The sequence below is a fragment of the Nerophis ophidion genome, linkage group LG09 (assembly GCF_033978795.1).
Source record: "Nerophis ophidion isolate RoL-2023_Sa linkage group LG09, RoL_Noph_v1.0, whole genome shotgun sequence".
In the NCBI taxonomy this organism is placed as follows: Eukaryota; Metazoa; Chordata; class Actinopteri; order Syngnathiformes; family Syngnathidae; genus Nerophis; species Nerophis ophidion.
The window spans coordinates 18,784,023-18,811,523 of NC_084619.1; the positions used below are offsets into that span (position 1 = coordinate 18,784,023).

General features: G+C 41.6%; 1 protein-coding gene across 1 annotated transcript in view; it reads left to right on the forward strand.

Moving 5' to 3' along the window:
- The window catches only part of itga9 (integrin, alpha 9), a 143,296-nt gene extending 127,598 nt beyond the window's left edge, over positions 1–15,698 (forward strand). The window contains exons 24-28 of the mRNA XM_061910478.1: positions 2,462–2,587; positions 2,689–2,808; positions 2,886–2,981; positions 13,003–13,122; positions 15,421–15,698. Of these exons, the coding sequence (XP_061766462.1) occupies positions 2,462–2,587; positions 2,689–2,808; positions 2,886–2,981; positions 13,003–13,122; positions 15,421–15,519 (561 nt within the window). The 3' untranslated portion in view covers positions 15,520–15,698. The remainder of the gene's footprint in view (positions 1–2,461; positions 2,588–2,688; positions 2,809–2,885; positions 2,982–13,002; positions 13,123–15,420) is intronic.
- Positions 15,699–27,501: the final 11,803 nt, after the last annotated feature.

Consider the following 27,501-nt stretch of genomic DNA (forward strand, 5'->3'; position numbering starts at 1 on the left):
ACGGACTACGATCAAGACTACACGAAGGTACGTAACTGGGACCGGGACTTGGACTACCATTAAGAGAATGACTTGAACAAGGACTTGGGCTAGGACTCGGACTACGACTCAGTCTACGAGTTGATCTACAATGTTGGCCAGAAGTCGGACCAGGACTGGGACTAGGCTTGAACACCGGTGGTGGAGGGCGCACTGGAGGTAGTGGACTAGCAAGTCGAAAAGTCGGTGGAGGAGGTTTAGGTGGCCTTAGTGGCTTGACCGGGGGAAACACAGGTGGAGGAGGAAAAGTAGGTAGCTCATGTTGCCTTAGTTTGCATCTAGAAATAACATCTGTATAGAACTTAGTTGTGTCTATAGAGTCCAAAAAATCATAGTCAATATTTGAAACAGGTTGAGAATAAGACTCAACAATATAAAAATCCTCAGAAAAAATATCATCGACAGGGGGTGGTATTGAGTCACCAGGGGGCGTTGACGAAATGACGTCACCGTGATGGACCGGTGGGCCGGAGGTATGCCCTGGCCTTACAGCCCAGTCGGAAGAGTGGTTGGAATATGGAGAAAAAACAAAACTTCCAAACCTCAGGGAAGAGTACTGGGCTGTTGTCTGCGCGCTGCTGTCCGGGGAAAAAGTCTTCGCGGCTTGGCGAAGGGAAGACTTTTGGTGGTCCACTGCGAGGCGGCGTTGTGCTGGCTGTTTTCTGACACGATGGCGAGGCATAATGGATGCGTGTTGCTACCCCAGGGATGCAAGAGGACCAGGACAGGCAGGAGTTGCAGGTAAGATTAGATTTAATACAAAAAACAAAAATAATACTGGTACAAAATGCAAAGAAAAGGCGTGCCGAATGCACGGAGAGCTATGCTAAGAATTAGCAACGAGAGCAGAGTACAGGAATAGAGGTGCAGAGCGCACGCAAAGCTAAGGCGAGACTTAGCAATAGTGATTACAAAAATAAGAACCAACGTGCGTGTTGCAAGTAGCAAACAAAACAGCCAGGAGGAACTAAGGTAGCAGGTGGTCTTAAATACAACACAAATAATTCAAAACAGGTGTGCGTAATGAGTCCGTGCAGGAGGCATACTTAGGTTGCCATGGTGACAATACAAAACAAGGAAGTGCGCTAACAAACGGGATCGGTAGAGTCCAAAACATGATCAAAACATAGGACAATACAAAAAGGACATAAACATGCTAGAGATGTGTGATCCGGTAGCCGGATCACAACAATAGCAGGTCCATTATATGTGTCATACTTGATCATTTCAAGATATTGCCATATTTGTCCTGAAAGGATTTAGTAGAGATCATCGACGATAAAGTTCGCAACTTTTGGTCGCTAATAAAAAAGCCTTGCCTGTATCGGAAGTCACAGACGATGACGTCACCCGTGTGAGGGCTCCTCACATCCTCACGTTGTTTATAATGGGAGCCTCCAACAAAAAGAGCTATTCGGACCGAGAAAATGACAATTCCCCCATTAATTTGAGCGAGGATGAAAGATTCGTGGCTGAGGATATTGATAGCGAAGGACTAGAAGAAATAAATAAATAAATAAAGTTAAAAAAACAAAAAAGACAATTGCATTGTGAGCGATTCAGATGTTTTTAGACACATTTACTAGGATAATTCTGGAAGATCCCTTATCTGCTTATTGTTTTAATAGTGTTTTAGTGAGATTTTAAAGATTGTAAAGACATACCTCGAGCTCGGATGGCTGCGGTGAACAAGCAGTGTCTCAGAGAGAAGCCGAGGAGCCAAGCTCACAGCTGCCTTTTTTGACATGATAGCTGCTGCAGAATGACGAATAATCCATTGATGCCTCCGGTAAGATATATATATATCACAATTTTCCCATCCAAAAACATGCTGGTTGACGTAGAAATAAAATATGTTCACTTGACCGCTCCGCTTCACAACAAACAAAGAAACACCGGCTGTGTCTCGGTGCTAAACACAGCTGCAATCCACCGCTTTCCACCAACAGCATTGTTCTTTATAGTCTCCATTATTAAATGAACAAATGGCAAAAGATTCAGCCACACAGATGTCCAAAATACTGTGTAATTACGCCATGAACAGAGACGACTTTTAGCCGTGTTTGGTGCAGCGCTAATATTTCCTTACAGTCCGTGACGTCACGCGTACGCGTCATCATTCCGCGACGTTTTCAACAAGAAACTACAGGGAAATTTAAAATTGCAATTTAGTAAACTAAAATGTATGTTAATATTTCATCATTGATATATAAACTATCAGACTGCGTGGTCGGTAGTAGTAGGTTTCAGTAGGCCTTTAAGTTAGATAATTTTAAATCATAGATGCCTTTGTCTCTATTTTTAGTTGCGTTAAATCAACAATTTGTGCACTTTTACACATCAATGCCACCTCTCTCATCAATTTCGCATGATGTTAATTGTAAAATCCATAACTCTTTTCTCCGTTCCCGGCTCGTTTCAGGTGGCAGACGGCCGAGGAAACTGCACCCCACACAGGAACCCGACACCCTGCTCCATCCCGCAAGACCGAGAGAGCATCTTCCACTCCATCTTCGCCTTCTTTACCAAATCAGGCCGCAAAGTCTTGGTAACTATGCACGCAGCTGACGTTGCACTTGTAACACACAATCAATAATCAGAGTGACGAGGTGTGCTTATAATTTTTCTCGCACGCTTTCTTTCACCCAGGACTGTGACAGGCCGGGGAGAGCGTGCATGACCATCTCCTGCAGCTTAGGTCCGCAGCTCAAAGAAGAAGCTTTGAGTATAGACACCAAACTTCTGCTCAATACGGAAATACTGAAAAGGGTGCGTGGCCACAGCAAGAGTGTGTCCAATTGCGTGATGTTTTGACCTCCTGACGTAATCTAATCACAATTCTGCAGGACTCTTCCTCTGTGATTCAGTTAGTGGCACGAGGCCACGTACAAGTGAATGACAGGACTGTGGAGGTGCCAAAAGGCCTACCAGAAGACATCTCTGTGAGTACTTCTTGGGTCTGATCTTCTTAGAGTGTGCAAACCATGTGTGTAGTATTAGTCAGTGTGTTGCGTGTGATCTACTAAGACTGTGTGTACAATTGACAACAACAAGTGCAACAGTGATGCAAACCGCCAGATCTAAATGAGGTTTTTGCTTATACTATCAGCATGATCTGCCAATGGAAACACTCATTTCCCTCCACATCCAGTTATGCTCTCTAACTTGTGTTCAATGTTGTTGAAGTAGCAGCACTCATGAATGATTTATGCCATTTATAGACAAAAGGTTGGTTTAATCAACCCCTTAAATCACCTAGCAGCTATACAATTATAAAATTATATTGCTGAATAGATACACTATATTGCCAAAAGTATTTGGCCACCCATCCAAATGATCAGAATCAGGTGTCCTGTACCATAGGTGTATGAAATAAGGCACTTAGGCATGGAGACTGTTTCTACAAACATGTGTGAAAGAATGGGCCTCTCTCAGAAGCTCTGTAATTTCCAGCGTGGAACTGTCATAGGATGCCACCTGTGCAACAAATCCAGTCTTGAAATTGCCTCGCTCCTAAATATTCCAAAGTCATCTGTTGGCTTTATTATAAGAAAATGGAAGAGTTTGGGAACAACAGCAACTCAGCCAGCAAGTGGTAGGCCACATAAACTGACAAAGAGGGGTCAGCGGATGCTGAAGCACATATTGCAAAGAGGTCGCCGACTTTTTGCACAGTCAGTTGCTACAGAGCTCCAAACTTCATGTGACCTTCCAATTAGCCCACGTACAGTACACAGAGAGCTTCAAGAAATGGGTTTCCATGGCCGAGCAGCTGCAACTAAGCCATACATCACCAAGTCCAATGCAAAGCGTGGGATGCAGTGGTGTAAAACACGTCGCCACTGGACTTTAGAGCAGTGGAGACACATTTTCTGGAGTGATAAATCACACTTTTCTATCTGGCAACCTGATAGATGAGTCTGGGTTTGGAGGTTGCCAGGAATACGCTACATTTCAGACTACATTGTGCCGAGTGTGAAATTTGGTGGAGGAGGAATTATGGTGCAGGGTTGTTTATCAGGAGTTGGGCTTGGCCCTTTCGTTCCAGTGAAAGGAAGTTATAATGCTCCAGGATAACAAAACATTTTGGACAATTCCATGCTCCCAACCTTGTGGGAACAATTTGGAGCGGGCCCCTTCCTTTTCCAACATGACTGTGCACCAGTGGTCCCCGCAGACCGTTCAACGGTTAATAATTTGTCCCGCGGCCCGGGGGGCTGTCCTTTTTTTTCTTTTTCTTTTTTTTTCTTCTTTGTCATGAAAAAAGGGACGTTTTTGTCATGAAAAAGGGAGTTTTTTGTCGTAAGTGCACTATTTGCAGGTGTATATTGTGTTGTTTATGTTGATTTAATAAAAAATATATATATATATATATATATATTTTTTTTTTTAATAAAAAATTCTTCTGCGGCCCGGTGGTTGGGGACCACTGCTGTACACCATTGGAAGAATGGTCGAAAATTCCTATAAACACACTTCGCAACCTTGTGGACAGCCTTTTCCAGAAGAGTGGAAGCTGTAATAGCTGCAAAAGGTGGACGGATATCATATTGAACCCTATGGGTTAGGAATGGGATGACACTTCAAGTTCATATGTGAGTCAAGACAGGTGGCCAAATACTGTTGGCAATATAGTGTACTGTATGTCTGATATTTTTATTTCTGACAGTTCAAATTTGTTGACTCAGACACTTAAGGACAAAAGATTCACGATGTGTCCATCTGACGTAGAAATGTGATCCCCTTCCTTCTCACATTCTTGTGTGTAACTGTGCCAGTTTGCATGCAGATTTCAGACGTGCTGAATAAGGACGTAAAATAGCGCCGGCAGAACAGTTTTAGTCTTGTTAAATCACATTGCGCCCAGTATTGTGGGGGTTTTGATAATCAGCGTTAATTCTGCATGTTCATACATGCCAAATGGATTGCGCTGCTTATTTTGCTCACTTGTGTGTGCGCAATCAAGTTTGTATGCATTACATGCAAACCTTTAGTACCGTACTATAGATCAGGTCCTTAGACCAGGGGTCCCCAAAACTTGTTGACGCTATATACACACACAAACTTATATATATATATATATATATATATATATATATATATATATATATATATATATATATATGTCTTAATTAGATTATCCAGAGAATAGTGCTCGGTACCGTGGTAGAGCGCAATATATATATATATGTATGTGTGGAAAAAATCACAAGACTACTTCATCTCTACAGAACTGTTTCATGAGGGGTTCCCTCAATTGTCAGGAGATTTCCTGACGATTGAGGGAACCCCTCATGAAACAGTTCTGGTTTTATTAGTCAGATTTTTTTTTTAACCCTACGTACATTCTGAAGTTTGTGCTTACTCAATGTTTTACGTTGGAATCCACGCATACGTTTATGAATGAGGCCTTAAGAGCCTACAGTAAGAGCAAGGGAGGGCAAACAGGTAAATAAATACATTTATGGGAAACAATGACATTATTACCTCTCTGACAACGCAGGTGTACCTAATGCTGTATCCAGTAGTTTTCCACGCTTTCGTTTGTGTTATGCTCCAAAGTAGTTTTTTGTTTTTTGGGGGGGTGAAAATGTGGTTCGTTTCAACTCCAATAAGAAATGTTCACACTGAGGTTTGTGGCTTTGGAAGTCCCTGGAAAATATCAGAAAAAAATACATCCATGTTATGACAAGTGTTTGGAGTGAGCTGACCCTTTTGCATTGATAACCCCCACACACACTTATGTTGTTCTAAACTTTATACTTATATTTGAAGTCCGTTGTTTGACATCAGTGTGCTGAGTCCTGCAAGGAACAGCTGGGGTCCTACTCCTACTGGGTTCCTCAGCTGCGTTCAAGGACACCCCGCTCACACACACACACACACACACACACACGCACACACACTGTTGGTTACTGGCTGTTTGAATGACTCAGCAGATGATGATTAAATTGAGCATCCTCTATGTAGAAATCGCTTCTTTGATTCACTTAGTGACCAAAAGGTAGCCTTTCTGACCCTGACCCTGACCCTGACCTCCAGACACCACCTAGGGTTTTTAGTGAACACACACACTCTGATCTGTGTTTCTCATCATTCCTCAGTCATAAATCAATTACAACATGGGTGTCAAAGTCAAGGCCCGCAGGCCAGATCCAGCCCGCAAATTATGGCCCCCGGGATGATGATATTTGAGTATTATTAGAACCAGCCCGCAGGCCACAGCCGCCTGCTGCTGTTTTGCATGCACCAATACTCCCATCAGTGTTGGCGCTAGGAATTTTCAAAATAAGGTCTTAATGCAGCTGAGATAGGCTACAGCACCCTCCGCGACCCCAAAAGGGACAAGTGGTAGAAAATGGATGGATGGAAGGGGTCCCACAGTAAGTTTTTGGCGTCCTACTTTTTTGTAACCGTTTTGGAAAACAAATGATAAATATATGCATTATCCTCTGCGGTGAGGTGGCAACTTGTCCAGGGTGTACACCGCCTTCCGCTGGATTGTAGCTGAGATAAGCGCCAGCGACCCCAAAAAGGAATAAGCGGTAGGAAATGGATGGATGCATTATCCTGTTACATCTCACTTTCTATGTTGTGTCTTGGAAAAATGTTGTCATACAAATAATAATTCATTTAAAAACTAATACAAAAGAAAACCATTTTTTATGCATATGTTGTCAGAGTTTGTTGGTGACAAACCCCAAGATGCAGAGAAGGAGGCAGGCATTGCGTAAGAAAACATGATTTAATTAAAAACTAAAACATGAACAAAGCAAAATGGTACCAACAAAGAGCGTGCACGAGGCGGATAACAAACTTGGCTAAGAACAAAAACACTTACTGTGATACGACATAACTATGGCATGAGCAGAGTGAACAGAAGTAGACAAAGCTACAAGCGACAAGACAGGTAGTGGTGACATCGACACGACAATAATCCAGCATCTGACTGGAGGACAAAACAGGTTCAAATAGTGGCTGGCTGATTGACACCAGGTGTGGCCAGGTGCTAATCAGCCACAGCTGAGGGGACACAGCACTCAGGGAGACAAACAGGAAACAGAACCAAAATAAAAGTGCTGACAGGAACTAAAGACAGGAAACGAAGACAAATGCAGAGGAAAAACTAAGACATAGACCAAACTGTCAGGGACAAGCCTGACATATGTAAATGTATTCAGTTATAAACATTAATTCACTTTCTTCTTTCCTTCATGGATCTAAACTTTACCTATTTGTATTGTAATTTGTAATATTTTCGGAATGTGTTTGTTCTATTTTTGGCCAAAGTAAGACAAAGAAAACAATCTGAAGTTGTCTTTATTTTTTTAGTTTTAAAGCCATGATTTTATTAGTCCGGTCCGCGTGTGCGTGCACAGATCTTCCCTCCATGTGGCCCCTGAGCTAAAATGAGTTTGACACCCCTGAATTAGAAGTTCTGTACAAACGTTACATTTCTACAAGGACCAGTGGAGAGTTGATCTGGCCAAAACAGTTGTTAAATTCCAGCGCCGCGAGCTGGGTGAAGGTGTTAATGTGGGAAACTATTCAACGAAGTGATTATCTTTATTCTGGGTTCTGTCTAACACCACGTTTTACTTCAAAGCCCACTCAACTCTATTTCAATGACGTGGTTCCTCGTATTTACACTCACGAATTGTGGAACATTTGCATTCGTCCAACACCATTTTTTTTTCTTTTTGCATTAATATATCTCATAAAGCTAATGTACGCTCTTAACAGTGTTGGAGGCCGTCTTTCTGACATAAACACATGGTTAGTATTACTGCAGAGGAATGCCATGTTTCAGTCAAGTGGGGCTAATTTAGTGTAAATACATTAAAGCAATGATTCGTGCACAAACATGTCAAATGACTTTAGTTCACAAGTAATTGTTTGTCGATCCAATGAAGCATTTAGAATATTACATGCTTAAAAGAGGCCTTTGTGGTGCACTCGTTTAAAAACTGGACTTGGCAGTGACGGATGATCCAGTGGGTCAATGTGCTGGGAAGTAGACTAAACCTGTGAGCTGTCGCCGTGGAAAAAGTTTGCTATGTGTAGGCTTCACATTTAAAAAGGGGAGTAGAGGATCTATGATTTAGCGCCACGCTGACCTAATAAGATAAATGTTCACTGCTAAGCATGTGTCATCATTTTGACGGGAAACAGTGATAAAAATATAAAGGCACTTACAGGAAAATAATTTGTCAGCAAAAAGGACATTCGCTGCAACAGGGTCTGTTTGGCTCCTATTATCTGGTTGCTGCATATTACTACATTATTATTTTGTTACACAGTTTTGTATAACGGTTAACTAGCATGTATTCATCGAATTTGGCCATAACACATGCTTTATGGACGCTGTAGGAGAGACCAAAAAGTGAGCAAAAAACTTGAAAAGCAAAACAAAACTGTTTGGGAATACAAATGTATTTCTTCTGTCACTTTTTGTTGTTGTTTTTCTAAATGGCACAAACAAGATGACAAGACAACAGATGCTTGTTAAGAGCAAAAATGTATAAGATTTTTCGGCAGTCGCCTTTTTGAAAACTAAATAAATAAATACAGTGGGTTACCCCAGTTGTACCCCCTGTGAACTTAAAGGCCTACTGAAATTAGGTTTTCTTATTTAAACGCAGGTCCATTCTATGTGTCATACTTGATCATTTCGCGATATCACCATATTTTTGCTGAAAGGATTTAGTAGTGAACATCCACGATAAAGTTCTCAACTTTCGTTGCTAATAAAAAAGCCCTGCCTCTACCGGAATTCGCAGACAATGACGTCACTCGTGTGATGGCTCCTCACATCCTCACATTGTTTTTAATGGGAGCCTCCAGCAGCTAGGGCTATTCGGACTGAGAAAACGACAATTTCCCCATTAATTTGAGCGAGGATAAAAGATTCGTGTTTGAGGATATTGATAGCGACGGACTAGAAAAAAAATAAATAAAGAAAATAAAAATAGTTAAAAAAAACAACACGATTGTATTGGGACGGATTCCGATGATTTTAGACACATTTACTAGGTTAATTCTGGGAAATCCCTTATCTTTCTATTGTGTTGCTAGTGTTTTAGTGAGTTAAATAGTACTTGATAGTCGGAAGGGTGTCTCCACGGGTGTCTTGACGCGCAGTGTCTCAGGGGAGCCGACAGCAGCTGTGGAAGGCACAAGCTCAGCTTTTCTCCGGTAAGAACTGACTTTTTAACCACAATTTTCTCACCAAAACCTGCTGGTTGACATGCGGTCTGGATTCATGTTGGCTTGACCGCGCTCTGATCCATAGGAAAGTTTCACCTCCAGGAATTTTAAACAAAGAATCACCGTGTGTTTGTGTGGCTAAAGGCTAAAGCTTCCCAACTCCATCTTTCTACTGTGACTTCTCCAATATTAATTGGACAAATTGCAAAAGATTCAGCAACATAGATGTCCAAAATACTGTTTAATTATGTGGTTAAAGCAGACGACTTTTAGCTGTGTGTGTGTGTGTGTGTGTGCAGCGCTCATACTTCCTAAAAACTAAAATATTGCTCATTTGTAGTGGTCTTTCTATCAACTATTTGGAAAAAAAGATTAGATTAGATTAGATAGTACTTTATTTATTCCGTCAGGAGAGTTCCTTCAGGGAAATTACAATTTTCAGCACAATCCCATTCAAGATCAGACAAACATTACAGGGAGACAGAACAGGATCGCTGACGGGTCTGCCGGCTTCCAGCGCCCCTTACAAAAAAGATGACATACAGGTAAACAATGGGGGGGAGAAAAGAATAGAAGATTAAAATAAAATTTAAAAAATCGGTCTTAGCCTGGGCCCTGGAGAGGGGGTGCAGACTGAGGCCAAGGGAAAAAAAACAACTCATAGCCATAGTACACATCCCTCTTACATGTGTGTAAGAGGGAAACATCAAAGAACACAGAGGACATTAAAGCAGCAGATACAACCAGACCCTTCTACATACAGCTATGAATAAAAAGTAAAATAAACATTTACACTGTGGTGGCCTCTGCGGTGTTCCACGCCATTGTCCGCTGGGGAGGAGGAAGCATGGCCAGAGACAGGAGCAGACCCAACAAAGCAACCAAGACAGCCGACTCCACTCTCGGCCAGTGTCCAGTCCACATGGATGAGCGAGGATACGTCCAAGGTGACTGAGGTGTCCGACACCTGCTCACCCAGTCGAGACACCGCAAAGCCTCTCCGTCCCAGCGCTCAGTGCTAGCTCCGCAGCCCTGTCCCCTCATCCGCACCTCCTCCAGTCCCTCCAAACTCCGCAGCCCTGTCCCCTCATCCGCATCTCCTCCAGTCCCTCCAAACAGACTCTGGTGTGGCAGAGACCCAGCAGCTGGTCTCCATGGCCAAAAGGCTCCCGGGAGGCAGAGCCAGAAGTCCTCAAAAAAAGCACCACAGAGGTCACGAAAGTGCCAGCCCTTGTCACAAAGGGTCCCGGACCAAAAGGCAAGAAAATATAATAACACATGAAAACAAGAGGGAAACACAAAAGGATGACCCAAGAGCACAGAGGTCCTGCCTACAGCAGCCACTACAGCAGCGCCATCTTGGGAAGAAAAAAAAAAGATGTAGAAATAACTAAAAACTTGTTGAAAAATAAACAAGTGATTCAATTATAAATAAAGATTTCTACACATAGAAGTAATCATCAACTTCAAGTGCCCTCTTTGGGGATTCATGAGATTAATTCTAAACATTTCTTCACAAAAAAAGAAATCTTTAACATCAATATTTATGGAACATGTCCACAAAAAATCTAGCTATCAACACCGAATATTGCATTGTTGCATTTCTTTTCACAGTTTATGAACTTACATTCATATTTTGTTGAATTGTTATTCAATAAATATACTGTATTTATAAAGGATTTTTTAATTGCTGCTATTTTATGAATATTTAAGAAAAAATCTCATGTACCCCTTGGCATACCTTCAAGTACCCCCAGGAGTACACGTCCCCCCACATCTGCAGTCCTTTCCAAGGTTTCTCATAGTCATTCCCATTGACATCCCACTGGGTTGTGAGTTTTTCCTTGCCCTGATGTGGGATCTGAACCGAGGATGTCGTTGTGGCTTGTGCAGCCCTTGGAGACTCGTGATTTAGGGCTACAGAAGTAAACATTGATTGATTATTCTTCTGCCTTGGAGAATTTGTTTTTTAAAGTAATATGCTACTATGATTATTTGATAGTTGTTTATTGACAAAGGTCTACTATAGTGTTCAATTGAGCATATTTAGTGCGTATGTCTAGCTTGTGTGCTTAGCTGTTGCGTAGCTGCTAGCTCCTATAGCCCACCATGTTTACTTTTTCTAAATGACTTGACTGAAATACAAGGATAGTTTTAAGGTGAGCTTATTGGAGGAATGCCATCCATTTTCTACCGCTTGTCCCTTTCGGGGTAGCGGGGGGTCGCTGGCGCCTATCTCAGCTTCATTCGGGCGGTAGGCGGGGTACACCCTGGACGAGTCGCCACATCATCGCAGGGCTATTGGAGGAATTTTAGATTTTAATTGGCTGTTTAGCTTTGCACAAGTAAACACGCTGCAGGACTGCTTGTATCGGAGCGTACATTGTAGGATGTTGGATGCAAGCCGATATCATCTGGTACTAGTTTATGCTGATTAAGGACCTATAATAATCATGTGTGTATGTTTGTGCGTTGGTGTGTGGTGCAGAAACAAGTTGACATTTCTTGCTGTCGAGTTCCTGTGTTCATAAGTGGGCAACACTGATACCCCTGCTACGTCTTCTTATTCTCTGGCAGACCAGGGGCATCATGTATTAAAATTTGCGTGGATTTCCTACTAAAAACAGCGTTTACTCAGATTCAGAAAACGGCTTACGCGCAAAAAGTTTCAAATGTATTTAAGTGCATCGCAATCAACATGGAATTGAGTGTACATGTTTGCATGCAGCTGGCCACGCCCCCATTCTCCCAATCCTATTAAAACTAGCCACGTGCCTGAGATCTCACACTTTGCATTCACTTGTGCATTCACACAATCAATCAATGTTTATTTATATAGCCCCAAATCACAAATGTCTCAAAGGACTGCACAAACCACTACGACTACGACATCCTCGGAAGAACCCACATAAGGGCAAGGAGAACTCACACCCAGTGGACGCCAGTGAGAATGATGACCATGAGAACCTTGGAGAGGACCTCATATGTGGACAACCCCCCCCCCACCCCCCCCCAGGGGGACTGTGAAAGTTTTAAGGTGAGACTTAAATGCTTCTACTGAGGTAGCATCTCGAACTGTTACCGAGAGGGCATTGCAGAGTACTGGAGCCCGAATGGAAAACGCTCTATAGCCCGCAGACTTTTTTTGGGCTTTGGGAATCTCTAATAAGCCGGAGTCCTTTGAACGCAAAGCATAAAACTTTTGGTGGACAAAATGAGAGAAAGAAGGAGTGGAAGATTTTACATGTTAACAAACTTGCATCACAGTCCACACTATGGTGAGTTCAAGAACCGCCAAAATTAGTAGGACAAAACGATGTTCACCAAATACTCTCATCAGTGAAGCATACACACAAACATATCAAACAGTGGGCTTTTTAACAATTGGGAAGGTTTGTGTCATGTTTGTCCTCAAACAAAAACCATACTAAAACAAAAAATGTATTCTCCCCCCCCACCCACTTTTTTCATTTTAAATCCTTTTTTAAAAATGCTCCGGGGACCCACTCGGGCGGTGCTCAAGAGCCGTTGGTTGCTGACCCCCGTCATAGTATTTGAAAGAGTACAACATACTCACATCAACATGACTTAATGTGTACACTTGTGTGTGTGTGTGTGTGTGTGTGTGTGTGTGTGTGTGTGTGTGTGTGTGTGTGTGTGTCTGTGTGTGTGTGTGTGTGTGTGTGTGTGTGTGTGTGCGTGCGTGCGTGCGTGCGTGCGTGCGTGTGTGTGTGTGTGCATGTGTGTGTGTTGCAGCTGATCTTTGAGGCCCTCCACAGTCAGGAGCCCCGAGGTTACGTGGTGGGTTGGATCATCGCCATCAGTCTGCTGGTTGGGATCCTCATCTTCTTGCTCCTTGCTGTGCTGCTATGGAAGGTAAACCAGTGTACTTTCCAACTGTTACACTTTGAAGTGTACTGCGATGGTTTGGGAGGGGGGCTAGAGAAAGAGTGCTCTTGAGGGTCTTTAACACACATGAAAAAGACATATTGCTCGTAACAAACGGTTTACTCTTCGTAAAAATGGAAATGTTTTAGAAGGAAACTTTTCAGAATGGATATCATTTCAATGCATTGGATAGTATTTGTATGTATTAATCAAAAAAAGGCTAATATTTGCAATAATATTAAAATTTTGTACAGGGGACAATGCTAAATATTTCACTTTGTGTTCAGAATTCAAATAACAAAAGCATATTATTGATAATAAGGGCAATATTTCTAATAAACTGCACTGATATTCATGTTTTTTTACGGGACACTAGGAAATAACTATAATAATATTCCTCTATGTAATGTTTTAGTGGCACTGAGAAATGTTTCACTTTTTTTTGACAATATTTTAAATATCGTAACTAATATATATTTTCATAATATTAGCAATATGTATAATATACAGTATATTAATATATTCTATAAAACCTATATTATATTGTATGACATTATTTGCAGCCCTAATAATAGCAAATTATAATTAAATCTATTAAAGTCCATGATTCCCATTGATGTACTGATAAATACATTAAATGTAATACACTAGGCTGTTTTTTTTTTTTTTGCGTCAGTAATATCAATTTAACTAAATAGATTATTCACATTGTGTATTCATGAAATAAGTACAATAATATTTCCAGATATAAAGATTTTTAGTGGCATTGCACAATGTTTCACTTTTTGTTGAGAATAATATTTTAAAATCCCAATGATTATAATTTTGGTAATATTAGCAATATTTATACTAATATATACTCTATAATATTATATATATGAAACAATTGTGTAATAATATTATTTGACAGCCCTAACAATACATTTGTGTTTTATATATATATATATATATACCTATATAGATGTTTATATATAGATTTATATATATATAAATATATATATATATATATATATATATATACATACCTATATAGATTTATATATATATATACATACCTATATAGATTTTTATATATATATATATATTATAATTATATCCGTTAAATTCCATAGTTTCCATTGATGTAATATATAATTGAATACTATTTGTTATTATATACATGTAATACACGTGGCTGTTTTTTTGTGCGAGTGATATCGATTTAACTCAATATTCATAATATGTATTTATGATATAAATTTAATTAATTTTTCTTATAACAAATGTTTTAAAATGTTTCTTGTTCTTTTTCTTGCAAATAATATTTAAAATATCCACATGATTTTCATTTTAAAATTTTTAGCACCAATATTATTTGACAGCACTTATAATATGATATCATGATTATAGGAATTTAGGTTTATGGTTACTATTGATTGACAGATATAAATGTTATAAAAAAAACATTAAATAATTGCTATCACATAAATTAACACAAGACCATTAAATGTGTACGATAAATTTGCAGTATGTATATATATTTATAGTGTATTACTTATGTTTATCATTATTTCTTCTAGATTTTCCAGAACAAAAATTTTAAAAGAAATTCAAAAAGACTTTGAAATAAGATTTAAATTTGATTCCAGAGATTTTCTAGATTTGCCAGAATATTTTTTTTGAATTTTAATCATACTAAATTTGAAGAAATATTTCACAAATATTCTTCGTCGAAAAAACAGAAGCTAAAATGAAGAATTAAATTAAAATGTATTTATTATTCTTTACAATAAAAAAAATAAATTTACTTGAACATTCATTTATTTTGTCAGGAAAGAAGAGAAAGGAATTTAAAAGGTACGTGTTTAAAAATCCTAAAATAATTTTTAAAGTTGTATTTTTTCTCTAAATTTGTCTTTCTGAAAGTTATAAGAAGTAAAGTAAAAAAAATAAATGAATTTATTTAAACAAGTGAAGACCAAGTCTTTAAAATATTTTCTTGGATTTTCAAATTCTTTTTGAGTTTTGTCTCTCTTAGAATTAAAAATGTCGAGCAAAGCGAGACCAACTTGCTAGAAAATAAATACAATTTAAAAAATAGAGGCAGCTCACTGGTAAGTGCTGCTATTTGAGCTATTTTTAGAACAGGCCAGTGGGCGACTCATCTGGTCCTTATGGGCTACCTGGTGCCCGCGGGCACCGCGTTTGTGACCCCTGAATTAAAGTGTTAAATGAAACAAAAAGTGTGTTATTTATATTTTTTAAGCCTCCTGCCATGCCCGTTCTAACATTGGGTGTTTCTGACAGATGGGTTTCTTCCGTCGGCGATACCGCGAGATCATCGAGGCCGAGCGGAACAGGAAGGACAGCGATGAAAGCTGGGACTGGATGGAGAAGAACCACTGAGATTGCTGGTGGTTCTGGTGGCCAAGTGGTGTTTGGAGTTTGGGTCACAAGTGGATCCAAAAAACTCAGAGCTCCTTTGCGGCCTCGGTGGCTCCAGGCCGGTCAAACCTTCCATATGTGGAAGAAGAAGAAGAATATTCTCCTAATTTTCTGGAGACTTTTTTTTTGTGGGATGGGGAAGGAAGGGGGAGGGGGGGGGGGGGGGGGAGGGGGGGGTGCAGGGACTTGTGAGGTGGTCTGCCGGAGGATGCAAAAATCCACTGACCTCCGGGTGGCAGCGTGGAGCTCTCGGCTGCAGAATGGAGATATTGAAGGACGACAAAAACCTCAGGGCTGTTTTTTGTTATACACTTTAAGCCATATTGTGCAAAGTGGGCTATGGAGGTTCTAAACATACTTTGTGTATGTTTTCCTGAAGCACTGATGTCTGATACGCCTCATAGATCTAGCCTGCCTAGATCACCTTGGACTCTTGGATGTTCACTTCCTCCTTTGAAATACACTTTGCTGTCATTATTTCTCTATTGGCCAATGTCCAGTTGCTGGGTGCCATGGAAGAGCACGTTTTGTGCACCAGTGTTGTGTGCAACAAACGGCACGCAGCTGACTAACCCAAAATATTGTGGCCACAACATTAGGTACACCTGCACATTCTAATGAGAGCTTTTAACGTTTCAGGGTCGGACACGTTGACCCCTTTATGATAAAGATGATCAACTAAAAAACATTAAATAGGAAAACGGAAAAGTGCAATCCAATGCTTTATAAGGAATTAATACAAACCTCAAAACTAGTGAAGTAATGCACTTTGTGCAAATCGTGAATAAAAACAGAATATAATGATTTGCAAATCCTTTTAGACTTATATTCAATTGGAATTGATTTGGAATTTGATGCCTGCAACATGTTTCAAAGAAGCTGGCACAAGTGGCAAAAAAGACTGAGAAAGTTGAGGAATGCTCATCAAACACTTATTTAGAACATCCCACTGGTGAACAGGCTAATCGGGAACAGGTGGGTGCCATGGTTGGGTAGAAAAGCAGCTTCCAAGAAATGCTCAGTCATTCACAAAAAAGGATGGGGCGAGGGTCACCCCTTTGTGAACATACGTGTGAGAAAAGTGTCCAACAGTTTTAACGACAACATTTCTCAACAAGCTATTGCAAGGAATTTAGGGATCTCACCATCTACGGTCCGTCATGTCATCAGTGTGTAAAGGATATCACCACCTGGGCTCAGGAATACTTCAGAAAACCACTGTCAGTAACTACAGTTGGTCGCTACATCTGTAAGTGCAAGGTAAAACTATTTTATGCAAAGCGAAAGCATTTATCAACAACACCCAGAAACGCCGCCGGTTTTGCTGGGCCCAAACTCAGTGGAAAAGTCGTCTGTAGTCTGACGAGTTCACATTTCAAATTGTTTTTTGAAACTGTGGACGTCATGTCCTCCGGACCTAGGAGGAATATAACCATTTGGATTGTTATAGGAGCAAAGTTCAAAAGCCAGCATCTGTGATGGTATGTGGGTGTATTAGTGCCCAAGGCATGGGTAACTTACACATCTGTGAAGGCACCATTAATGCTGAAAGGTACAAACAGGTTTTGGAGCAACATATCAATCAATCAATCAATGTTTACTTATATAGCCCTAAATCACTAGTGTCTCAAAGGGCTGCACAAACCACTACGACATCCTCGGTAGGCCCACATAAGGGCAAGGAAAACTCACACCCAGTGGGACATCGGTGACAAACATTAACCCAGTGGGACGTCGGTGACAATGATGACTATGAGAACCTTGGAGAGGAGGAAAGCAATGGATGTCGAGCGGGTCTAACATGATACTGTGAAAGTTCAATCCATAATGGATCCAACACAGTCGCGAGAGTCCAGTCCAAAGCGGATCCAACACAGCAGCGAGAGTCCCGTTCACAGCGGAGCCAGCAGGAAAACATCCCAAGCGGAGGCGGATCAGCAGCGCAGAGATGTCCCCAGCCGATACACAGGCGAGCATTACATGGCCACCGGATCGGACCAGACCCCCTCCACAAGGGAGACTGGGACATAGGAGAAAAAGAAAAGAAACGGCAGATCAACTGGTCTAAAAAGGGAGTCTATTTAAAGGCTAGAGTATACAAATGAGTTTTAAGGTGAGACTTAAATGCTTCTACTGAGGTGGCATCTCGAACTGTTACCGGGAGGGCATTCCAGAGTACTGGAGCCCGAATGGAAAACGCTCTATAGCCCGCAGAACATATGTTGTCATCCAAGCAACGTTATCACGGACGCCCCTGCTTATTTCAGCAAGACAATGCCAAGCTACAAACTGCACGTTTTACAACAGTGTGGCTTCTTAGTAAAAGAGTACGGGTACTAGACTGGCCTGCCTGTAGTCCAGACCTGTCACCCATTGAAAATGTGTGGCGCAATATTAAGCCTAAAAAGAGACCCACGACTGTTGAACAACTTAAGCTGTACATCAAGCAAGAATGGGAAAGAATTCCATCTGAAAAGCTTCAAAAATTGGTCTCCTCAGTTCCCAAACATATGCTGAGTGTTGTTAAAAGGAAAGGCCATGTAACACAGTGGTAAAAATGCCCCGGTGCCAACTTTTTTCAATGTGTTGCTGCCATTAAATTCTAAGTTAATGATTATTTGCAAAAAAAAAAAAAAAAGTTTCTCGGTTGGAACATTAAATATTTTTTCTTTGCCGTCTATCCAATTTGATATAAGATGAAAAGGATTTGCAAATCATTGTATTCTGTTTTTATTAACGAATTACACAACGTGCCAACTTCACTGGTTTGGGGTGTTGTAAATGTTTTATTTTGTAGAGTGTGTGCACAAATCTGACCCTTCCTATTCCGGCTCTATGGTTATCATCACCAAAATACATACAAATCCAGCTGGGGGGTGTTTTTTGTGGCTCACAATGTCTTGTTTGATTTTGAAGAATTAGTCGTTCTCTCCAAAAACATGGTTGAAATTCAATTTGTACTACTTTTATATACAGTAGTATCCCAATTTATGGTCTAAATTGGTTCTATGACCTAGCTTTTGACTACAAAAACACTTGTATATTAAAATCAATGTCTTCCGTTAAAATGAATTAAAATCAATTTGATAGGTACTTGGCCCCCCAAAACAGCACAATTTTAACATGTAATATGCCTTTTAAAAACAACTTTTGGAAAAAAACATTGTATAAAAACAATACGATATTATTCACTACCAACAACTACAACGTGTTTTATTAAGTAACGCAGAAACAATATAGAACTCCGTAAATTACATCTCTTCCCAGCTGTTTCTCCATCAAACACACCATCAGCAGCTTCTGCATATCCTCATTATTAAATGTTTGCTGTTTAGATATCATTTCAACATTCTTGGCTTGGCTGCTTCACTACGGCAGTGATGCGCTCAAATTCTTTCACCAAGTCGCTGACACACTCTGTCATGAATGTGGATGATTTATTTCTTTAATTCAATCAATATCCACTTTTTCTCACTCACTTTCTTCCTTCCCATGGTTGGAAAAAATAGTTACGTCCATCTTCAGCTGTAAGCTAATAATAAGTCAAATGTGTGTAACTTAAAGGCCTACTGAAACCCACTACTAGCGACCACGCAGTCTGATAGTTTATATATCAATGATGAAATATTAACATCACAACACATGTCAATACGGCCGCTTTAGTTTACTATATTTTAATTTTAAATATCCCGCAAAGTGTCGTGTTGAAAACGTCGCAGTATGATGACGTATGCGTTTGACGTCTCGGGTTGTAGCGGACATTTTTTTCCAGCCCGATCTAAGCTATAAGTAGCCTGTTTTAATCGCATAATTACACAGTATTCTGGACATCTGTTTTGCTGAATCTTTTGCAATTTGTTCAATTAATAATGAAGAAGTCAAAGTAGAAAAAGATGGAGGTGGGAAGCTTTTAGCTTTTAGCCACACAAACACAGCCAGTGTTTCCTTGTTTAAAAATTCCCGAAGCGAACATGGATCCCGACCACATGTCAACCGGCAGGTTTCGGTGAGAAAATGGTGGTAATAAGTTGGCTCTTACCGTAGTTATGAGCGCAGCCTGCGTCGGATGTGTCCTCCTGCAGCTGCCGCGGACTATTACCTCCTCCCACGCAGACACTGGCGGTCAACACACCCATGGCCACACCCCTCCGACTTTTAGGTACTGTATAATCTCACTAAAACAATAGATGGATAAGGGATTTTCCAGAATTATCCTATTAAATGTGTCTAATAACATCTGAATCGCTCCCACTGCCATCTAGGTTTTCGTTTCCTAGTCCTTAACTCTCACTTTCCTCATCCACGAATCGTTCATCCTCGCTCAAATAAATGGGGAAATTGTCGCTTTCTCGGTCCGAATTGCCCTAGCTGCTGGTAGCCATGATTGTAAATAATGCGAGGATGTGAGGAGCTCTACAACCCGTGATGTCAAGCGCACATCGTCTGCTACTTCCGGTACAGGCAAGGCTTTTTTATTAGCGACCAAAAGTTGTGAACTTTATCGTCGATGTTCTCTACTAAATCCTTTCAGCAAAAATATGGCAATATTGCGAAATGATCAAGAATGACACAGAATGGACCTGCTATCCCCGTTTAAATAAGAAAAGCTCATTTCAGTAGGCCTTTAAAGCATTACAGTTACTTAAAACACTCTTAAATTGAGGTATTACTACTAAACAATGTTGTATGAATACAACAACAATTCTCACCTTTGATTCAGGAGGAGGGAAAAAAAAGTCTAACTTTTTGATTGACACGGTCATGCACCATACTGAGAGGGGTTTTATATTTGGATGGTGGTGTTTACATATTGGGGCCTCTCAGTGTGACACACGTGTTAGGTGGTGCATGTGTCCCTAATGTTGTGTCCTGACCCGTATAGATTCCCCATGAAATAATTCACTGAGGGCGAACAGCTGAGCGTATTCACTTTTACTATAAAGATATTTGACGTTCAGTCTGAAACCTGAGCTCAACCAGATGCGTGTGTGTGTGTGTGTGTGTGTGTGTGTGTGTGTGTGTGTGTGTGTGTGTGTGTGTGTGTGTGTGTGTGTGTGTGTGTGTGTGTGTGTGTGTGTGTGTGTGTGTGTGTGTGTGTGTGTGTGTGTGAGTGAGAGAGAGAGAGAGAGACTGGATTCCCTCACAGTGGGGGGCCTGTAGTGTGAGTAATGCTCTAAAAATAGGCATCCACATAAACAACCTTTTTGGGGGCCCCCTTTTTTTAAAGAACATATGACCAGGCTGAAGATGATTTGCCTCCATTAAAAGTGTTTAACATCCCCCAAAGTGTTGTGTGTTAAGGAATTTTAACAACATGTGGAATACGGTAGAAATAAATGTAAATACGGTGTCCCTGAAGAATTTTGTCCACTTGAAAATCGTTGATGCAAAATAACATAAAAGTTTTACCTTTTGTCTTCCGTTGCTACTCTTTAGATCAAATATGTTTGCATAACATGATTTAGGGAACTCAAAATGTGCAATGCCAAAGATCTTTTTTTTTTTGTTTGTTTAACTTCCTGTTGTGTTGCTTATGAATTCCACTGACAGCACATACTGTACACCTTCAAAGTTTGTCATGCAATGCAGACCCAATGAGAGAGACTTGATGTTGTCAGGTGGAGTCCATTTCAACTGTGATGGATGTTCTTCTGTTGGTTTGCTGTCACGCTCTTTTGTTGTTTTTTTTGTTCTGAATATACTACTGTCACTGAATATCATTTACATTATAGAGTGTTTGAATTTTTCCAAGAGATGGAGTAAAGTTGTATATTTATCTGATGATAAAATTTAGAGTGTAACAAGTGGTGACGCGTGTTGTTTTCATTGAGCTGATTGTGGCGTTATGTGGTGTTTGGCGCCCTCTGCTGGCCACTGTTATACATACCGTACTGCGTATACACGACTCATATAGGACGTGCTCAAAACTTACCATTTAACGTTTTTTTAAATAACTTTTTCCAGTGTTGCAAAGACATATTTTAGCTAAATGTAATGATGACAATTTTATTATTGATTATGATGGACATATTTTAGTCAAATGTAATGATGACAATCTTATGACTGATTATGATTTGTAGTTGGAAAAAAATATTTTTATTTAAAAAAAAAAACGTATAATAGAATTATTCCTAATATTTACAGCACTGCAAATGTTGCTTGTAATCTATATTAAAAAGTAAACACAAACGTTCACAAAAGTGTATTGATATACTTTTGTTACATTGATGTTTATTACCACAAACTATGTTTGATTGATTGATTGTATAACGTATATTTGGAATTTGCCTTGATGTGCGAGGAAAACAGATGTTAAAATAAATAAAAACTGAGAAAAAATCTCTAATGATATTACAAAAAAATTACAACATTTATTGAATTACATTTACACATCACTAGTTGGGATTTAAAAACATCCATCCATCATCTTCTGCTTATCCAAGGTCGGGTCGCGGGGGCAGCAGCCTAAGCAGGGAAGCCCAGACTTCCCTCTCCCCAGCCACTTCGTCCAGCTCTTCCCAGGGGATCCCAAGGCGTTCCCAGGCCAGCCGGGAGACATAGTCTTCCCAATGTGTCCTGGGTCTTCCCCGTGGCCTCCTACCGGTTGGACGTGCCCTAAACACCTCCCTAGGGAGACGTTCGGGTGGCATCCTGACCAGATGCCCGAGCCACCTCATCTGGCTCCTCTCGATGTGGAGGAGCAGCGGATTTACTTTGAGCTTCTCTCGGATGGCAGAGCTTCTCACCCTATCTCTAAGAGAGAGCCCCGCCACCCGGCGAAAGAAACTCATTTCGGCCGCTTGTACCCGTAATCTTACCCTTTCGGTCATGACCCAAAGCTCATGACCATAGGTGAGGATGTGAACGTAGATCGACCGGTAAATTGAGAGCTTTGCCTTCCGGCTCAGCTCCTTCTTCACCACAACAGATCGGTACAACGTCCGCATTACTGAAGACGCCGCACCGACCCGTCTGTCGATCTCACGATCCACTCTTCTCCCACTCGTGAACAAGATTCCTAGGTACTTGAACTCCTCCACTTGGAGCAGGGTCTCCTTCCCAACCCGGAGATGGCACTCCACCCTTTTCCGGGCGTATATGGCGTCACGGTGGAAGAGGGGTTAGTGCGTCTGCCTCACAATACGAAGTTCCTGCAGTCCTGGGTTCAAATCCAGGCTCGGGATCCTTCTGTGTGGAGTTTGCATGTTCTCCCCGTGAATGCGTGGGTTCCCTCCAGGTACTCCGGCTTCCTCCCACCTCCAAAGACATGCACTTGGGGATAGGTTGATTGGCAACACTAAATTGGCCCTAGTGTGTGAATGTGAGTGTGAATGTTGTCTGTCTATCTGTGTTGGGCCTGCGATGAGGTGGCGACTTGTCCAGGGTGTACCCTGCCTTCCGCCGGATTGTAGCTGAGATAGGCGCCAGCGCCCCCTGCGACCCCAAAAGGGAATAAGCGGTAGAAAATGGATGGATGGATGGATATATATATATATATTCACAGTCCCAAACAATAAGTAAACATTAAAAAAAATACTTTCCAAAAAACGTTTTGTTTTTTTTTTAACAGAATTTTTGTAACTTTATCACGTTGTGGCTTGTGCAGCCCTTTGAGAAACTTGCGATTAAGGGCTATATAAATACATTTTGATTGATTGATCATTTAACACGTGTCACATTCCGAAATAAATTAAAAAGAGGACAGTATTAAATAAATAGTTGGAATTAAATACACACTTACGGTAAACCTGCACACTCTAATATGAACAATTGGAATATTCTCATTCCAACTGGAGATAAATAGCTAGTATTATATAGTTGTCACCTTATTTACAGCTGGTCATGTGACATTTGTTGCTAGGAAACACTGTCATCAAACACTGTAGGCTGTCTTTGAATTATTAAACACAGTACCTAGAACAGAGCCCACATACATGTGTATTATCTTCTGTTGGGGCAGCTAGAAACTTGCCCTAATGTCTTCTCTACTGGACCACAGCTTAATTAGGACGGTGGCGATGGACCAGGTGGTGGCGCCGTTCGCGTGTCACCTGTGTCACCTGGTGCTGCTGTGTGACAGCTTGGAGGAGCCCCAACACTTCAGCCAGCTGGAGGAGGCGGCTCGGACTGTGGCTAAAGCCACCGACAACATGGCAGCAGTGACCTCCAGGTGTGTGCGGATCTTACTTGCACCTTTCAAAGTAGCACATTCTTCGTATTTTGTTTTTTTTAGCTCAAAAATATTAGCGCCTCAGTGTAATTTTACACCATCGACATGCAGCTTTCTTTTCTTTGTGTCAGGATCGCCGGTCTGGCGGAAGACGACGTGCTACGTGAGGAGGTGTCCTCCATGCTGGAACCTATCATAGTGTCAGGCCAACACGTGCTGCTGGCGGCCCAGAAACTCGGCATCCAGCCCGGCTTGACCGAGCACAAGGAGGAACTCATCACTGCTGCGCAAACGGTTTTCCTGGGAGTCCTCAAGGTAGGACTGTAGACCAGGTGTTGCATTTGTTCAAGGGACAGGATTTTTCTCAGTAGATATTCTCTCGTAAAGGAAAACTTGTACTTTTTGGGGGGAATTTTTACCCATCATCCACAATTCTTATGTGAGACAAGAACACCTAATTGTCCCTTTTATGTGCATTCTAAATAGTGCAAAACTGCTATCATGAGTCGGCTAACAATGCAGGTTGAGGACTCATTTATTCCACCTATGAAGTACCGTATTTCCTTGAATTGCCGCAGGGCATATAGTACGCGCCTGCTTTGAACTACTGCCGGGTCAAACTCGCTTCCCAAAATAATTAGCGCATGCTTAGTATTACCGCCTGGTCAAACTCGTGATGTCACGAGTGACACTTCCCCTGTCATCATTTTCAAAATGGAGGAGGCTGATTTCAATACCGGTAATTTGAAATCGCATAATGGGAAGAAGATTAAGAGCTTTTCAGTAGGATTTAAGGTCCAAGCTTACATCACACTCAAATTTTTACTGCATACCTTTGGTAAGTGAGAAGAGAAGAGATTTTAAAATAATTAGCGCATGCTTACTTTTACTGCATACCTTTGGTAAGCGCAGGAGTGAGAAGAGGTTTTAAATGAATTAGCGCCCCAGCGGCAATTCAAAGAAATACGGTACTTTAAAAAATCAATTCAAAAACAGCCAACAGTTCTCCATTTTTTTTGCCGTGACCTGCATATTAACCAAGCTTTAGCGACATTGTTTTTGTAAGAGCCAACAAAGAGGAACTACTTTTCTTGCGTCGTGATACATCACTTTGCTCACACTGCTTTTTCAACCGCCAGCAACGAGCTAGCTATTTTTTTCTGCGAGAGAGAAAAAACACTCCATCCATTGTGTCAATCGTAAATAAAAGTAGAATACATCTATCCATCCATTTCATACCGCTCATCCCTCTTGGGGTCGCGCACTAACATTAGACTTTCATATTAAGGTGGGAGCCGCAAAATAACGTCTGAGACCCCTGGAGTCTATCTCAGCTGCATTCGGGTGAAAGGCGGGGTACACCCTGGACAAGTCAGATAGACAGACAACGTTCACACTCACATACACATACTTTTAGTGTTGCCAATCAACCTATCCCCAGGTGCATGTCTTTGGAGGTGGGAGGAAGCCGGAGTACCCGCAGGGAACCCACGCAGTCACGGGGAGAACATGCAAAATCAGAGGAATTACATTGTCCTTGATTATTATTTCTCATTTTATTTCTCATCTTCCCATTCATAATCACCAGTCCAGGGTTAACTTTAGTCAATTAGTGAAGACTCCAGCCTCTTGAGCAACCTTGAATAGGATAAACAGGATAGAAAACAGTTCTACAGAGTAAAGTGACCATGTCTGTTTGTCCACCCGCAGGTACTGTTAGTGTACGATGACTCGGCAGTAAGAGAAGTCTTAGCGGCTGGAGACCAGGTGTCGAAGCGACTCTCTGACCTCGGCTCCAGCTCCGACATCCAGTCCCTGGTTAAAGCCTTCCAGGTGTTTTCTGAGGCTTTGCTTCACTTCAGCAGTCTAACTGCTGACAGAGCTGACTCCTTGAAGGATCCTCAACAGGCCAAAGAGCTTAGAGACTCCCTGGAGATCCTGAGGAAGTGCATCCCCATGCTGCACACCGCTACCCTCACCACCATCAAGCACCCAACGAGCAAGGAGGCCCAGGCAGCTAAGAGCTTCATACTCGACAAGGTGCAGAGCACAGTGGACAACATTGTTAGCACCCTGAAAAATGAATGTCAAAGAGGCTCTCTGGGAGCGTGTGGTTTTTACACCGAGAGGAGAAACAGTTTGTTGCAGCTGTTTGAAGGTTGGTCCATCATGTCGAGTCATGACTTAAACAGCCTGGTTCGAGATCTTGTCTTTCACTGCATGGCTGTGGCCAACTCTTCTCCAAGACAGCTTCAGCAAAGACTTGTGCTGCACTGTCGACATGTTCTTCACTTGTGGTCCGATATGAAGCATTTTTTTAAATCCGCCGAGGATCACGAAGAGAGACTTCGGAACATCTTTGCTTCATTAGAGGAACTCCTAGAAGGTCTCGACAAGGCAATGATGGCTGCCCTTCTTTGTCAACTCTTGGACATTTTACTGGGAGCATCTTCTGTGTTTGAAGAACTTTCCAAGGTGGCGAGGCAAGCTCTGGTTGAGGGCTCTTCTGCAGAGACTGATCTAAGCTTTCTTCAATCACCAGTTGAAGAATTCATATCCTACTCTGATAGAATGATCCAAGTCGCCTGTTTTTTCTCTGCAGTAGCCGAGAACGCAAAGAGCCTGGAGAACGTGGAGAACTCCAGAGTGTGTCTCATGAGACTCAGAGCCCAGATTGCGGATATATCTCTGGAATTGGCTGACAACTCGATGCAAACTCTTCAAAAGCTACATGAAATGTGTCAGAAGTGGGAAGAAGGGACAAGACAGCTCCAGGATGCTCTCAGCGATGTGATGGACGTCAGAGAGTTTACGACTTTGGCTCTTACGGAGATGGCAGATGAGCAGAGAGTTTGTGATGACGCGTACAGACAGCAGAACTATGAGCTGTTTCGTAAACATGCAACCAAGCTAAAGTGTCACATGAAGCTGGTGATGCAGTCTGTCAGGAGGCGTTTAGACCAGAGTGAAGACCCCATCTACAGGAACGGCCTCCTGGTCCTGCTCAAACAGGCTCACATTTGTCAAAGCAAAGTCAGCCAGTCTGTCAATGACATGCTTGTAGGTCATAGCCTCAATGTGGAGGCGTATTCAACCTTCTCTGACAATGCTTCTGCTGCTGTACACCATTTTCATGTCCTCAGGGAGGGACTAGACGGCCACCAGCACCCACATCTCCTCAGTCCTCTACGGGAGAGTGCCCGTCAGTCTGACCTCTCAGAAAACGACTCCTGCGACCTAAACGAGGATCACAGGCATGGCAGTTTGGACTCCTCGGTCCTAGAGCTGATTGACACAGAACTAGAGGAGGACGAAGAGTCAGAAGGAGAAATTGTGGAACCGGAGCTGTCTCGTAAATCTGAGTATGATTTAACCATTGAAGATTACTCGGAGAAACCTAAACTGACCCAGATGCCCTTTGAATTTGACCTACTACCCCTCCTACATGAAGTTGTGACCGTGACTAAAGACAAAGATGTTGCAGTCCTCAGTCAAGTGTGTACCGGTGTTCTCGAGCTGTCTAACTGCTACTCCCAAGCAACAAGGGAAGCTCTAGCCATCATGGACGACATTGACTGTAAGACTCTGGAAAGTTTTCGAGCTGAACTGGTGTCGTTGACGCCTCTGCTGGTCCAGACTGCTCAAGAGTCGGCCATGAGCTCCACACTGAGCACTGACAGCGTCTTTAGACTAAGCACGCAGTTTTCTGACCTCATCAACAACATTCGGAAGGTTCTTCTGCCAGGAACCGAACCCTGGTTTCACGTCATCTA